This window comes from Otolemur garnettii, unplaced genomic scaffold, assembly GCF_000181295.1.
Source record: "Otolemur garnettii isolate 467f Iridium unplaced genomic scaffold, OtoGar3 scaffold00040, whole genome shotgun sequence".
Classification (NCBI taxonomy): domain Eukaryota; kingdom Metazoa; phylum Chordata; class Mammalia; order Primates; family Galagidae; genus Otolemur; species Otolemur garnettii.
This window is the reverse complement of record NW_003852435.1, coordinates 22892-34849: the sequence shown is the minus strand read 5'-3', so window position 1 is coordinate 34849 and position 11958 is coordinate 22892. Positions and strand designations below refer to the sequence as shown.

The 11958-nt window shown below is 37.5% G+C and overlaps 1 protein-coding gene across 1 annotated transcript in view; it reads right to left on the bottom strand.

The window, feature by feature from the left end:
* LOC100961950 (von Willebrand factor A domain-containing protein 8) overlaps nt 1–10201 on the bottom strand; it is a gene marked incomplete at its 5' end in the record, with an annotated part of 309966 nt that extends 299765 nt beyond the window's left edge. Inside the window, 5 exons of the mRNA XM_012805376.2 lie at nt 1835–1939; nt 4310–4418; nt 5132–5181; nt 5591–5755; nt 10034–10201. Of these exons, the coding sequence (XP_012660830.1) occupies nt 1835–1939; nt 4310–4418; nt 5132–5181; nt 5591–5755; nt 10034–10201 (597 nt within the window). The remainder of the gene's footprint in view (nt 1–1834; nt 1940–4309; nt 4419–5131; nt 5182–5590; nt 5756–10033) is intronic.
* Nucleotides 10202–11958: the final 1757 nt, after the last annotated feature.

Sequence of the window (11958 nt, the reverse complement as noted above, 5' to 3'; positions counted from 1 at the left end):
TTGCTTTTCAAGTTAATAATTTAAGTTATAGATAGATAAATTTTAATTTAGTATTATTACATATTTGCTTTTTAAATTTTTTATTTTAAAATGAGTCATATTGGCTATTTACTTTTTAAATTTTTTTAATTTTGAAATTTGTAGGATATAGTTGTACAAAGTCATTCTATTTTGCCTTCATCTGGATCCCAAAATGGTTAACATCTTAACATAGTTTCCATTCCCTCCTACTCACCCACTCGAACACATCTTATCATTGATCTTCTGACCACTTGAGAATAAGCTACAGATAGTCCAGTTTATTTTTCCTGAAAACAAGAATTCTGACCAATGTCATCACCATATAAGCCTCCAAATCAGGAAATCAATTTAATACAGTACTACTATCCAATCTACAGAGTCTATTCAAGTTTTACCACCTGCCAATGTCACTTGGTCACTTGTTCCCATCTGGTCCAAGATCCAATGCAGAAACATATGATCCATTTAGCTATCTTATCTTTTCAGTCTCCTGCAACCTGAAACGTTTCTTCAGTTTTCCCTTTCACTAACTAAACTATTTTAAAGAATAGAGGCCTATTGTTCTGTAAGACAACCTGCTGCTTTTTCTCCTCCTCCTCTCTCTCTCCAACCCCCCATACACAGAGAAAACCATTTTTCTTTCAGTGGCTGCTACTTCATGCTTCTATTCTCTGCTGTCTCTTCTATGTGGTCTTCAATAGTTCCTCAAGATCAAATTCAATGGCATGAATTCCCCAGAAATGACACTCTTCTTAGCACAAGAGTCAGGAGGCATACCATGCTGATTTGTCCCACCTGGTCAAGCTGGTGTTTATTATAAAAATATCACTTTCTTGTTTTGTGGTCAACTGAGTATTTGGAGGGAAAATATTCAGAGATTATGCTAATATTCCATTCATCATAGAAGCTATAACCACTAGCTTTAACATTCTTTGAAGACACCTGCCTAAATCAACCACCACTCTTGGTTACCAAATGGCAATTTTTCTTTCTATATAATTCCTTCTATATTTATTAGTACACACTTTACACTAAGTAAGAGATTTTCATTCTCCCCCCTTTTTAAAAATACATTTATATCAGTATAGACTTATGGATTCCTAGTTTATGCAAAGAGTTATATTCAATAACCACCATTATTTATTTTTATGTTCAAATTGTCCCAGATTTCAGCAACTTTGACCTGGTTTCTCTGTCATTTTGATATGCTAACATCATTTGTTAAGCATTTCCTTACTTTATGGCACAATAAGATGCTCCAGGCTCATCTTGTGCGTTCCCTGCCTGCCCTGATCCTTGAGTCAGCCTTACGTCTGAGGAGTCCTCATTCCTCCTAGGAGAGCATAGTATTTAGAAATCAATGCCCAGGCACTTAGTGTGATCATTATTACCGGGGTTCCGTAGCTTTCAGGCTCTCTCAGAGGACACCTAGAAAATATGTGTGTGTACACATATATACTATCTATAGCTAGCACTATATCTGCCTGTTCCTATATATTGAAAAAGAAAACATCATTTATAATATCTCCAATTCCAACATAACACCAATGGTATTTTCCTGCCTTCCCTCTTTCCACGTTTGTTTATAAATCTTTTCTCCAACGGTGAGAAACATAGCTCTTATTATCCTCAATAACTTCTTTGCTCTATATAGCCAATCTCCCAACCACACCAGACCCTCAGGGAAGGTACTTGCTTCCCATCAGCACTTTCTCATTACGGGCATGCCAATCCCTCCACTCCTGGAAAAGAAGAGAAGAGAAGGCAAAGGCTAGGGAAACGGGAAAAGAAAGGAAAGGAAACAGATACTTACTTTTAAAACACCTTCCACAGCCATCTTCCCTTCCTGCCCTAGTAAAACAGTGTATGGATAAAGCCACTGGATTGCATGTTTGATTGACATCATAGGAAAGGAATCCTATTTAGGAGCAAAAATATATGGTAATGAGCAACATCTGAAACGATCATGGAAATTTATCTGAAACTTGCATATGGCATTAAAATTCCCTTATAAAAATAACCAATAGGCTTCTGGCATTTTCTAGAAGTCTACAAAAGCAAATATTCATTATTTCCTCTTCTCTTCCTGTTCCATGCCCCTTTTCTAGGTGAGCTCACCCACTCCCATCTTTCACCTATCATCTGTGTGACGGTTTCCATGCTTCCATGTCTAGTCCTGGCCTCTTACTGAAGCCCTAGACCTGAGCCCTCAATTGTCTATTACACATGACTATATGAATATCCCAGAGACTCCCACTTAAAACAGAACAAATTTCCCTACCTGACTTATCCCAGAGTACATCATCCTTCTTTATTCTTAAATACAGTGTTTATTATCCTCAAGTCTTTCTCCCAAATCAAACTGCACTCTCAGTTTTGTTCACCCCACTTTAAAGTCTACTGACAAAAATAATTAAGGAAATTTCAGTATGAACTAGTAGGTGCTCCTACAGAATTACTATTAATATGATACAGAGTACGACAATGGTGTTCTTGTTTACAGGAGAAGATCCTAATTCTTTGAAGTTGTATACTGAAGTATTTAAGAGTAATGACTGCAATTTACTTCCAAATGGTTCAAAAAAAAAAAAAAAGGAGACCACAAGCAAATGTGTCAATATATTCTAGGTGAATGGACTATGGGTGTTTATTTTGCTATGTTTCAACTTGTTTTAGATTTGAGAATGTTCAGAGTAAAAATTTCTGAGCAAAAACAAAAAGAACAAAAAGTACACAATTTGATAAACGAGAGGAAAAATGCCATTCTAGATGTATAGAATAATGTAAACAATACCTAACTCCTGACTCACAGGAAACAAAACTGAATGAACAACACACACACACACACACACACACACAGGTACAATGAGTGTTTAAAAATAAGAGTCTCTTGCCAAAGACAATATCTCCACTCCCTTCAGTGGCAGCCTCCGCCGTAGGGTCTCACTGTTACAAAAGCCTCCTATTTGTTCCCCATGCATCTAGATTCTCTTTTCAGCCCTCCTCACTGTCAACAAGGGTATCTTCCTCAAATATAAATCTGATTACTTCATATCCCACCTACTTCATACTGTCTGATTAGCCACTTCTTGTATATCACAAAATCCAGGCTACTTCATTCACCATGCAAAACATTTCATTACATGGTTTTAACTTCTCCCTCTACCACACACACTTGTTCATGCTTTGTCCTATGCCTGGAAGGCCTTTCAATCACTTTAGACACAACTGCCATGCCTGTTGTAAAACTGTAGTGCACAATCTCTCTACTCCATCAAATTCTCTCGAGATCTGTTTATATTCTTTCTTTGGGCCTCTCAGATTCCCTTTCCAATAGCGAGGTGCTGCAGAAGTTTTTAAGAAGATTGTTCTTGGGTCAGCGCCTGTGGCTTAAGTGGCTAAGGCTTCACCCACATACACCTAAGGTGGCGAGTTCAAATCCAGCCTGGGCCCACCAAACAACAATCATGGCTGCTATCAAAAAATAGCCAGGCGTTGTGGCGGGCGCCTGTGGTCCCAGCTACTTGGGAGGTGGAGGCAGGAGACTCGCTTGAGCCCAAGAGTTGGAGGTTGCTGTGAGCTGTGATGCCACAGCACTCTACCCAGGGGGACAGCTTGAGGCTCTGTCTCAAAAAAAAAAAGATTGCTCTTGAGCCATCTCAGGGTATCCAACCTTTTTTCTTCTCTGACACACTCTGGAAAAGAGCTGCCTTAGGCCACATGTTAAATACACAAACACTAAAGAAAGCTGATAAGCAAAAAAAAAAAAAGTCCATGCATAATTTTCAAGATATCTGATATTATCAAGATAATAAAACAAAAATCCTCATATAATCCACACACAACCTGCAGGCTGCAAGTTGAACACCCCAGGAGAGCCACTAGAGTTTGAGAATTTGTGTCCCTTGAGATGACTATTACCCAGTGACAGATGGGTTCTACAACAGGAAAGCCCCAGCTGCCTGCCTCAGGCTGGGACAAGCCTGAGGCCTAACTCACACTGACTGCAGCATACCTCTTACATGATTAGCTGAAGTCTTCCTTCTCTCTATGAAACTTGCTGAGACCGTATGTCTACCTCCTTTTCCAAAGCTGCCAGTTCTTTAGGGGCTCAGAACATGACCTTGGTCTCCGTGCGGTTTACTGCCTTGTACAACAAATTAATCTCAGGTCTTCTCATATTTATAGAGTAATGTGACAATGCAAACTGAATTAATTCCCAGTAATTAGCTTCAAATTTTCTTAGCTAAATTTGGATACATCAGTTATTAACTTATTTCACACATACCAGGATTTGAACTGCAGCAGGTAAACTATCTAAAGGAAAATCTGGAAGTCCAAGAGTAGATGATTCTTGGGAACAGAGAGTTGTGGCAAAGGATAAGAGCTGAGAAACTCTAAGGGGAAAAAAAATATATTAAATTTTATTGTAATAGTTTTATAAAATGAAATATATAAGTCTATTAAATGTAAAATACCTAGGCTAATTTAATCTAAAAAGATGATGCATATTGTTAATTATTAAAGAACAGTGGCTCCATATCATAATATTCCATTTAAAAGTCAGAAGCTAACTAGATACAAGGATGTATTTCTATATTCATCACAAAATGTGAGGTTTCTCACAACCTTGCCCAAATCTACCCTGCCAGCCTCATCTCCCACCTAATTCCAAACTTAACCACTAAGAGCTTTAGATAGCCCTAAGAACAAGGCATAAACTCTCATAGCCCATGCTTTAAAAAAAAAACCTCTTATAATTCTTCAATTCTACTCTCAACCTGGCAAAAGCCTACTCATTTACAGGATCCATTTCAAACACCAATGCCTTTGTGAAGCCCTTACAAAGTCTCAACCAGAAATAGCCCCAATATTTTAAATTTTGGCACTTAACTACACTGTGTTCAACTAATCTATTCAGAAATCTTTTTGACTCTACTACGTCTTCAGTTTCTTGGCATCGAAGATCATATCTTAGTAACACTAGCACTTATTAAACCTCCTAACACTGAAAAATTCTTCAAAGAATAGTTGTTGAATGAATGAATCAATGAAAGGGGAAAATAAATTTAATGTTAAATGTTCAGAAATTTATAAAAAATATACTTACTTCTCAGCAGAAACACTGGCTCCAATTGAATATAACAGTTTAAGTTGGTCCTAAAATAAGATAGAAACACATCATCAAATCAAGTGATAAGAATTGTAACTGATTAAGTGTAATCAGTTGATCAGTAGATTACAGACATAATCTAACCTTTTAAATTAGGCAGACAATTAAGTAACAGGAAAAAAAATCATTTCTTAATACATTTCATTTTCTGAAATCATTTTTTAATACATTTCATTTTCTGTTTAAAAGAACAGCCTTTTAAAAGACTCTTTCAGATAAATAATGCCACAATAATTTTTTTCCTAGTTTATACAAATTTTCATTATGTTCTTTTTTTTTCTTTCTATTAACTTCTGAAGATATCTAAAAATATAGTAAACATTTTAATAGAATTGAAATTTCTTCTTATGAATAGAAAAACTATTTAAAAAATAGATTATCCTTGGTCATACTTACCTTGAAGGGTAGATAATAAACATCTCTGGCTTGAAATCGAGAACGGAGAGGAGGGTCTAATGGATTCCCAGAATACCTCGGCACTGGCAATCCCAAGGCAATTACTCGGAAATTTTCATTAACTCGGACAATCTTCCAAGCATCCAATTCTGTTTTAGTATGATCCTATAAAAGTAGGAGGCCCCAAAAGACCACAGCATAAATGATACAGACTACAACTGCAAGAGCTTCCAGGCAGAAGAAATTAGGCCTTGACTATTGAGAAAAATATTTGAGAACACTCTCAAAACCACACTGCCAAGAAAGAAAGCAAAGGAAAGCAGAATCAGGATGCCAGGGTAAGCTCACAACACGAAAAACTGTGTTTGACAGGAAAAGCAGCCAACTCCCCTAGGAACAAAGAAGACCTGGGCCAGATCTCCTAAGCTCTGTCAGTAACACAGCGGGATAGAGTCAGAAAGGTAAACTGAGGTTTTAGATCACCAGCAGGATGGACTGCCCATGGACCTTACGTAGGCAACTATGTTTGCTAGTATATTTCTAGTAAGGCATATTATTAACTATGTAATAACTAACATGTTATGAAAACTTACATGATAAGAACATTCCATGGATTTTTTCTCATTTAACTTTCACCAGAATCCTAATAGACACCTAATCTCCTTTTAATATGGAAGAACAAACTTAACTTCAAAGGATTCATATAACTTACCCACGGTCTTGGAACTAATGGAGCTGAGAGACTGGCAATAGCACAGGTCATGGAGTCACAAAACTTGGCTCAGCTGCTTGCACACTCTAACTAAATGACCAGGTTTGGCGCCGGCCATATACACCGAGGCTAGGGGGTTCAAACCCAGCCTAGACCAGCTAAACAACAGTGACAACTGCATCAAAAAATAGCCGAGCATTGTGGCAGGTGCCTATAGTCCCAGCTACCTGTGAGGCTGAAGCAAGAGAATCCTTAAGCCCAAGAGTTTGAGATTGCTGTGAGCTGTGATGCCATTGCACTCTACTGAGGGTGACATACTGAGACTCTGTCTCAACAAAAAAATAAAAATAAATGACCAATGGCATGTTATTATACCCTTGGAGCTTCAGCCTTCTTATCTAGAAAGTAGAAATAATATCACCTACATTATTATGACAGCTATGAAAACTAAATAGAAGAATGTATATGGGCCATGTTAAATGTCATGTCTTTCCTTCTCTGCCTAACTCTATCAATAGCTCTTCACAGTCTCTGACAAAGTTTACTTGAACACAAATTTGTACATTCTAAGAGAAAGGTCCACAGCTATCAGCAGCTATTCAGAGGGTACAGCCCATATGACAGGGTAGAAATGCGTAACATACCCAACAGCCTTTCCTGACAGAAGTCCTGTCTGACTCGTCCTGCCTCAGCAACCAGTACATACCAAACCCCTCAATCCATCTTTCGTGACCCTGGGCTCCAACTCATCTCATAACTTCAGCCACCCAAGTACATTTGCTGCTTTACCAACAACTCTCCAATTGCTTGGAACACCCTTTCCACTCTGCACTGTGTAAACATAGTGTCACTCAAAGCTCAGCACAAACACTAAAAATAAGCCCCTTTATGATCCCCTCCCCTCATTAGAACCACCCTTGTACCCTTCATTGTATCCTATGCAAACCTCTATCATTACATATTTCCAGATTTACTCCTAAACATGACTGTCTCGTGATCCAAACTCTTGAGAGGACTTATTACTTCTAGCACATAATAGAAAAAATGTTTGTTGATCGGTTGCCTGAATTAATTTTAAAAATAGTAAATAATTATTTCAATCACACTTTGCTGTGAACCAAAATCACAAATTGTACAATTATTTCTTAGACTGACAGTATGACATATACACTAGGAAATGAGAGCTCAAACCTAGCCCTGACTAGAAAAACAAGAATACAATCTTCCGAGAGCTAGATATTTCTATTTTTTATTCACCCAAAAATGATAATCAGAATAGAAGGTTCATACAAACTGATTGTATCTGTTTCCATAATAACAAAATTCTACTGTAATCACCTGTATGGAACCAATAACATTTTTGAAATATTAAAATTTAAAATACTGAATTTAGCTAGAAATACAAGTTACAGTGTTAGAATCTTTCTTACCATAGAAATTATCTTTAAATAGCACTGTTTTGTGAAGGGATCTTGCCTGTATTCTCTGAGGCTCTCATAAGACAGATTGTATGAATACACATATAACATTTATCAATAAGCATTAGGTATTTACAGTAATATTTACTTCGGCTAAAAAAATAGTGGACCCTTTTCAATAATAATAAGGAATTCCTTATGATACTACTAAAATCCTTTATTCACCACAACCTGAATTCCTATACAAAGTATATACTCAATAACTTTGCATAGAATTCTACTGTGAAAAGGATATATCAAATTTTTTGTTGTAAAGTAACTCCTATACATTTAAAAAATGATTCCATTTTCTAAGTATTTTTTTCCAAGTCATTTGGTGAATACTAATAGAATCTCTAGGAGTACATAATTTTTGCAATTAGAAAAGTATCTAAAGAGAAAAAGTTCTGCATAATATCTACCTACTTTTAAACATAAATATAGTTTTCATTTCAGCAAATTAACTATTACAATATGAATAAATAAATTTAAGTTTTTCCTATTGGTTAATTCCTGCATTACCTGCTTTTAATTATTTTAGAATGGAATAATATGTAGATAGATCCAGAAGCAAATCTCTTATAGTATACAATAAAAAATACCATCTAGAAACTCCCATAAACAGTAAGAAACACCCTGCTGAACAGTTTGCAAGATGAATTAAAAAGAAACAGTCATACAAAAGTAATCAGAAAAAGATACTCCTGGCCCTGCTAGGAGCTTTTGATGTCAACATCTATTATTTAGGGGTTAGGGTGTTCTGGGCTTGCACAGGTATCCTGGGAGCAAGATCAAAACGTATAAGACACTGATCCTGTTCCTCAGCAATCTGCCAATCAACCAAGTAAGATTAGCGCATATGTATCACTATACAACAGGAGTTAGAGAGACTCTTAAGTCCTAGAATGTGCAGGCAGAGCAGTCACAGAAGTCTGGGATACCTGTAAGAACTCCAGCATGGTGCAGCCTGGGCTGAATGAACAAGGACTAAGTGCCTCTGGGCATCTGTGACTTGACAGGACCCCATCTCCCCCGCCTTTGAAGAGTCTCACATTCCCTAGTTGTTACCCTCTTTATATGCACATGTATCACAGCATTTAATTATTTTATTGTACTAATGCCTCCATTCATTCAACAGTTACTGAGTACCTACCAGGTGCCAGGCATCGTTCTAGGAGCTTGAGAATTTCAGTGACCAAAATCCCTTCCCTTGTAAAACTTATATTCTAGTAGAGGGAGACAGACAATGAACTAAAAATATAAGTTATGTAAGATGTTAGAAGACAACATTAAAAGAAAAAGAGTACAAAGGCAGAGGGCAGACAACAATTTTCAATACTAGAGTTAGGACAGGCATTATTGACAATGTAGCATTTGAGTAAACACTTAAAGAAGGCACAGACAAAAGAAGCCAAACAGGTGTCTGGAGGAAAATGGGTCTGGGAAAAGGGAAGTGCCTGCACAAAGGCTGGAAAGTAGAACACCTACCGAGCATGTTTAAGGTACAGCAGCTGGGGTAGAGTAGAAGAGGAGGAAGATAGGAGATATAAGGCAAAAGGCAGCATAAAACAGGAGCTGAAGCAGCTAGGGTCAGAGCATAGGAGTACCCCAACCTGATACATGTGGGTTTTTAGCAATTTTAATTCACAGTATGGAAAAAATTTTTCAAATGCTAAACAAATCCAGTGATAAAAGGGTAAGTTTGGGGGATAAGTCTCAAGGGAAAAAAAAGAAGAAAAGCACACCTGATGTACGTCTTAAACCTATCACTGGCTCCTATGCTGAGAACAGTGTTGGGGAACAAAGATATACAATTAGAAGCAACACAAACATAAGATGCTAGGAGCTTGAATCAATAGCATTATTTTTTAAATATCTTACTCATTTCTGTCAATACTGACTGGACTTTTAGTTTCCTAAGGCTAAGAACTGAACTTTATTCAGTTGGTATCTTGATGCCCAGTGCTATATAAAAGTCATTAGGCTTTTAGTACATAGAGAGAAGGGAGAGATGGAGAAAAAAGGGGGGAGGGAGAAAAAGAGAAAATAGTTATTACATGAACAAAAAAAATACAGTAAAAATCAAGGGAACGTTCTCCCACTGTCTGAAAACAGAAAACCCTTGTAAAACTATAAACTCATGACTTGACTTCAGCAATTTGACAAAGATAAGGGTCATCTGTCCCGATTCCAATAGAACCATGTCTTATACAACAAAATGGCACTAGCCACAGCTTGACGACAAAAATAAGGCAGCGATTTTTCCTCTCTTACTTGGAGAAGTTTGTCGTATCGCTCAGCAGACATGAGAAACCGTCCATCTTCAAGCTGCATCTCCCGATTTTCCAGAAGGTTGTTTAAAACAGGCAGAACATTCCTCTCCGCCTTTTCCAAGCCTTCCAAAACGAGAATTCTGCCTTCTGTGGCTGCACGAACTGCACACTAGTTCCAGGAAACACAAAAGCAAAATGAGAATAACGTATTTGCAAAGCCTCACCTAATGTTCCTTATAATGAAAATTAAACTTAGTTTTGTTATAGGGACCAAGATTCAAGAGGGGTGCATTCGAGATCTTGCTTTGGTTTCTCTACCTATATGATTTCACCTCTTTTGGCCAGTTTATTCATGGGTAAAATAAATTGAAAGGAAGAGGTCACCTCTAAGTTTCATTTTAGCTTTAACATTTTAAATACCCAAAGAAATGGAAAACTAACAGCAATCTATAAATGTGTAACATAATTAAGCAAGGGACAGAGTCCACAAGTGGAAAAGAGAAATGAAGATAGCAATCTGCCCTATCTGTCCCACAAGCTTCTTGTGAGGATCAGATCAGCTACGTGTTTGTAAACACGTGTCACCATCAAAATGAATTCAGGTTCTGTGCAATGCTGGATAATGACGACATTATACACCTAGCAAAACAAAAAAAAAAAGAGGCAAGATTTACAGTGGCCTACACCAGACTGATTTAACTTGAACTCTAAGTCTTCCAATGAATTTTAAGAAAATTATTAATGGAGAAAAATGAAAAATATAAAGTAAACCCCCAAGTGATAAAAGACAGAAAAACTATAATACAAAAAAGAAAAAAAAATTACTGAAGATGTGAAAAATATTCTCCTTCAACTGATAGGTACTGAACAGCACAGGAATAAAACTATTCTTTGTTCAAAATCCTTGAAAACCTATTAAAAAGGAAAATGCTTATATTTCTTATATAAGTATTCAATAACAAAGGAATGAATAATGGTACTCAATTTATATCCTCACATCCTCCTTAAAAAGTCTTTTCTGGTTTCCATGACACTGCATTCTCTTAGAAAAACTATTTCTCCTTTTCTGGTTGCCCATTAAAAGCAGGTAATGCCCAGAATTACATCATTAACACACAGCTCTTCTTACTCTACAAGGTCCTTCCTGAGAAAACTTAATCAATCACACAGTTTCAACTATCACCTTTATGTAAATGACCACCTAATCTCACACTCCCCCTAACTATGTATTCCCATCATTTGGATAGATCCAACCAGATCCCAGAAGCATGTCAGGCTCCCCTCTACACACTAACCATACCTCTATTTCCCTCCCCAACCTGCTTCTCTTCTTACACCTTCTGTTTTAGATGGGAGTACCATTCACTCACACCAAGACTACTGATTCCTATCTCACTTCCAACATTTAATTTATCACTACATCCAGATTGTTTAACTTTAATATTTCTTTTTTTTTTTTTCAAGACAGAACCTCAAGCTGTTACCCTGGATAGAGTGCCATGGCATCACTGCTCACAGCAACCTCCAACTCCTGGGCGCAAACGAATCTCCTGCCTCAGCCCCCAAGTAGCCACCACAACACCTGGCTATTTGGGGGTTGCAGCTGTCATTGTTGTTTGGCGGGCCCGGGCTGGATTCGAACCCACCAGCTCAGGTGTATGTGGCGAGCGCCTTAGCCGCTTGAGCCACAGGCACCGAGCCTTCATATTCCTTGAATTCCTTCCTTGCCCTCCCCTACTTCAGGCCCTTCTTACCTCTCAGATCTCTGTAGTTGTTCCAGCTCTTTAATTTGTCATATAAGCCTATCACGGTTTGTTACTCTCCAACACTGTCTCCTGACATTAGTTGCGTCACATGTTTTCATGAAAATGAACTGGTTGTGATCTCCTACCCACCATACACACCACACTGCTTTACTAGAAAACC